Below are 3,415 nucleotides of genomic sequence, written 5' to 3'. Positions count from 1 at the left end.
ATCAATTTTTCTGTTCTACTTTATTGCCCAATCATTTATGAACTATGGTACTGTCATCAAATTGACTTAAAAATATCTGAACCAAAATAGACAGCTGATGCAGTCATGCTTTAGATGCAAGAAAGCTATTAAAATTAACCTGCAAGAGAGCATCTCTAGGTATTCTAAAGGAACAAGGAAATCAGCTTCTTCTTGCACAAATTCATTGGCCTATTCAGATATAAAATTCAGATTGCTCTGTAAGTTTCACATAGCTGGCAACAAGCTTAAGATCTTCTTTTCCTCTTCAATTCCTCGAGAAACTCACTTTTCACTAGATTAATTGAATTCACCTATTTAATAATTATTGCTTAAGAGTACTGCACAGATGGAAAATGAAAAGGAAAAAGATTTAATCATCCTTTTTCCTTCTTTCTTTTTTGATTTGAAGAACACAGCTGTTTCTCTCCTTTTTCTTATAATAGTCAAGTGGGTTGATTTAATAAGTATTAATAATACAAAATCAACACAGAAATCATCTAAAGCAATAACAGAAATCAATCAGTTAATTCACATATAACACCTCATTCTCTAATTATATATTTATGTGTTTTTCTTTAACTTGAATTGGGAGGAGTATACTCACAAACTACCTCAGTTTCCACTTCCCTTCTGTGGAAATTCCTGTGGCAGCCGCAAGCGGCGCATGTGAGCGCACTTATACCTTCTTCACCACTCGCCATGAATTCTCTGCAGCCGTCCACGGCGTATCCTCCAATATTCGCCGCGTGATTCCTTTGGCACTCAACGTATCGAACGTGTCTGACCATTGAAGAAGAAGTACCAGAACTTCTCCCGGATGCATCTCTTTTAACCACCACCTGACGTTTCTTCATGGAAAAAAAACCCTTGCTTGAGCTGATTATTGACAGAAACTGACTGTGGGGATTTTCAAGATCAGCTTTTTCATCAAAACCCAGAAGGAAAGCCAAAGTTTAGTTAGAATTAAGCTATAAAGAAAGAAAGAAAAAAGATGCCTTTAAGTGGGTGGGTTGATGACTAACCCTAACCCTAGATTATGTATTTATAAAGAGTAGGGGAAGGATATACAGAGGGGCCATTCTGTCAACCAATCACCACAAACCACGTCAGGATCAAATTATGCAAACACAGAAATGTACGTATGAGATTACAAGTCAGTAGATCCTTCAGATATTAATTAAACTTTTTTATTTTAATTATTATTTGGATTGAATAGTTAAAGCAATATCAATCACACTGTACTGTTGTCAATAAGACAAGATTAGAATGGACTTATACGGAGAAAATTTTGTCCTTTCGTAAAACCCCAAAACCCTAGCTTGAATATGATCGTTAGAATTGATATTTCAACTTCCATTAGTGATATTATATGTAAATTTTAACAAAATTTTGTTTAATTGATAATAGTTTAATGGCCAAGAACACAAAAGTTAATTATAACGGGAAGAAGAGTAATGGAAACTGGTTTGTGATTTATTTTCGTGGGTCTAAATTGACACTTAAAAAGGCAGGTGACCATGGCCCTGTGGAACTGTGACAACAAATCCTGTCTAATTACCTAAGATTCTAATAATTTGGAGAATTAATGCCCACCATGAATGAAAATGAGCCACCTTCTTTTCCTTGCATCAAATCAAGGACAATCATAACTTTACAAAATTTTGACATCAATTAAATGCTCTTTAAATCCTTCAGGTTAGTGTTAAGAAATTAGTCTCAATGGGAAATAGAAAATACAGATAGAGAAACTAGTTCTGATTGAGTGTTTGGAAGCTGAGGAAAAAGGAAGTGAAGAAACAATTCGCCATATGTTTAATTGAGTGAGAAGAAATGCGAAGGGAGAATGGGGATTTCAATCAAAATCATATGCATAATTTGGCCAAATTGAAAAGTGACTGAGGAACAAAGACACCTGTTATCAGTCAAGAACATGTTCATAAAGATTAAATAATCAATTTAAAATATACTGTCAATATTAATCTTTGAAAAGGTTCTTATTAGTTTATAACAAAACCAGAAACTGACTCTAATAGTTAAAAAAACTGATAGAATATTAAAATTATTAAAGTGAAGGTCTGAATTTGAGCCACTTATTCGGTATAATTGTTGTAGGTGTTATCACTGTATTCCGGGTTTACTCGTCTAATAAATACAGACGAAATCTCCCGTTATTAAAAAAAAAAGCAAAAATACAAAGCCAGAAACTCATTCAATAATCAGTTTATGCACTTGACGACATCTCGAAGCCTCTTCCAATTGCCGCCAATGCATATAATATTTCAGAAAGGTGGGCTAGAGTCAACTGCAGCTTATATTCAGTTAGCCGCAAGAAATACTTGTAATTACTATTACCACATATCGGAAAACAAAAGATAGTCAATATCATATATATTGGAATTTGCCATTGGATTTTACATATAATGGTGATGGAATGTTGCTATTCTTCAATTAAGTTTGATTATAATTAAACATTATTGGGGTTGCTATTAGGATATTGAATCACAGAAAAGTAAGTCTTATCCACATTATTTGGCCTACAGCTTTACATAATTCTATAATCAATAATGACAATGTCCATTATCATGATACTTAATTAGTTTGGTTAAGACAGTGTTATAACTCATCCAGGAAGGATGGTCAAGCCTATGATTTATTCTCACAAAGTCTAGGGTTTGAGTTCCCTTATAAGCACTTGCATGGCCAACACAAAGTCATATTTAACAGTGATGACAGGGTTTGTTGCAAGGGTAATGTTATATGTACTAACAAATCTTATTAATTTATCTGATATGTTAGTCCATGATTAAGTGATTTTAAAGTAAGAAGAAGTAAATAATCATATTATCCAATCATGTATTGTTATTTTAATTTATACATATAAGTTTATAAGATTTGTACACCTATATAGTTTTATATTTGTTGAAAATTTCACTTTTGAAATTGAGTTTGTGAATCAAGTGCAGAACCTTATTTATGCAAAAATTAGTGTTCTATCAAATTTCTGTACTCAAAAACTAGTTGATTGATCTTTTCGTACAAGTAAATGATTGATAAACCTCCTTCAATATTTGTACAAGTGGTTAGAGGACTTAAGATCACAAGCGATATATAAACTATAAAACACAGTGGTTAGAGCAAGATCATGTAAAATGATAGGAAGTTGAAAATAATGTGAATGATTTATAATGGGGAAGGGCTTATACGAAGAGACCGTTTGTTTCTCAATAACCGTACCCTACCCGTGATGCAAACAGTAGTCGAACCTATGGAGATCTTGTGCTTCCAAGCCATCTTAACTTGGAAGAAGTATAAGTCTAACCTGAAAAGGTAGAATTGATTGATGGAACTTAACTAATTATTGGCCATATCAAAATGTAGAATAGACACAGACCCA

At 33.1% G+C, this 3,415-nt stretch overlaps 1 protein-coding gene across 1 annotated transcript; it reads right to left on the bottom strand.

The window, feature by feature from the left end:
- Window positions 1-449: 449 nt before the first annotated feature.
- On the bottom strand, window positions 450-1,030 carry LOC123204888 (mini zinc finger protein 3-like). The gene has a single exon (XM_044621692.1). The coding sequence runs from the start codon at window positions 873-875 to the stop codon at window positions 597-599; it is 279 nt and encodes a 92-aa protein (XP_044477627.1). The 5' UTR covers window positions 876-1,030; the 3' UTR covers window positions 450-596.
- Between the last annotated feature and the right edge of the window lie 2,385 nt (window positions 1,031-3,415).

Source organism: Mangifera indica, chromosome 20 (genome assembly GCF_011075055.1).
Source record: "Mangifera indica cultivar Alphonso chromosome 20, CATAS_Mindica_2.1, whole genome shotgun sequence".
Taxonomy (NCBI): Eukaryota; Viridiplantae; Streptophyta; class Magnoliopsida; order Sapindales; family Anacardiaceae; genus Mangifera; species Mangifera indica.
The sequence above is the reverse complement of the archived record's forward strand: the minus strand, read 5'-3'. Positions and strand labels throughout refer to the sequence as shown.

Bases quoted from the DNA above. Each gene is read 5' to 3' on its own strand.
- LOC123204888 (XM_044621692.1), bottom strand. From the start codon at position 875: ATGAAGAAACGTCAGGTGGTGGTTAAAAGAGATGCATCCGGGAGAAGT.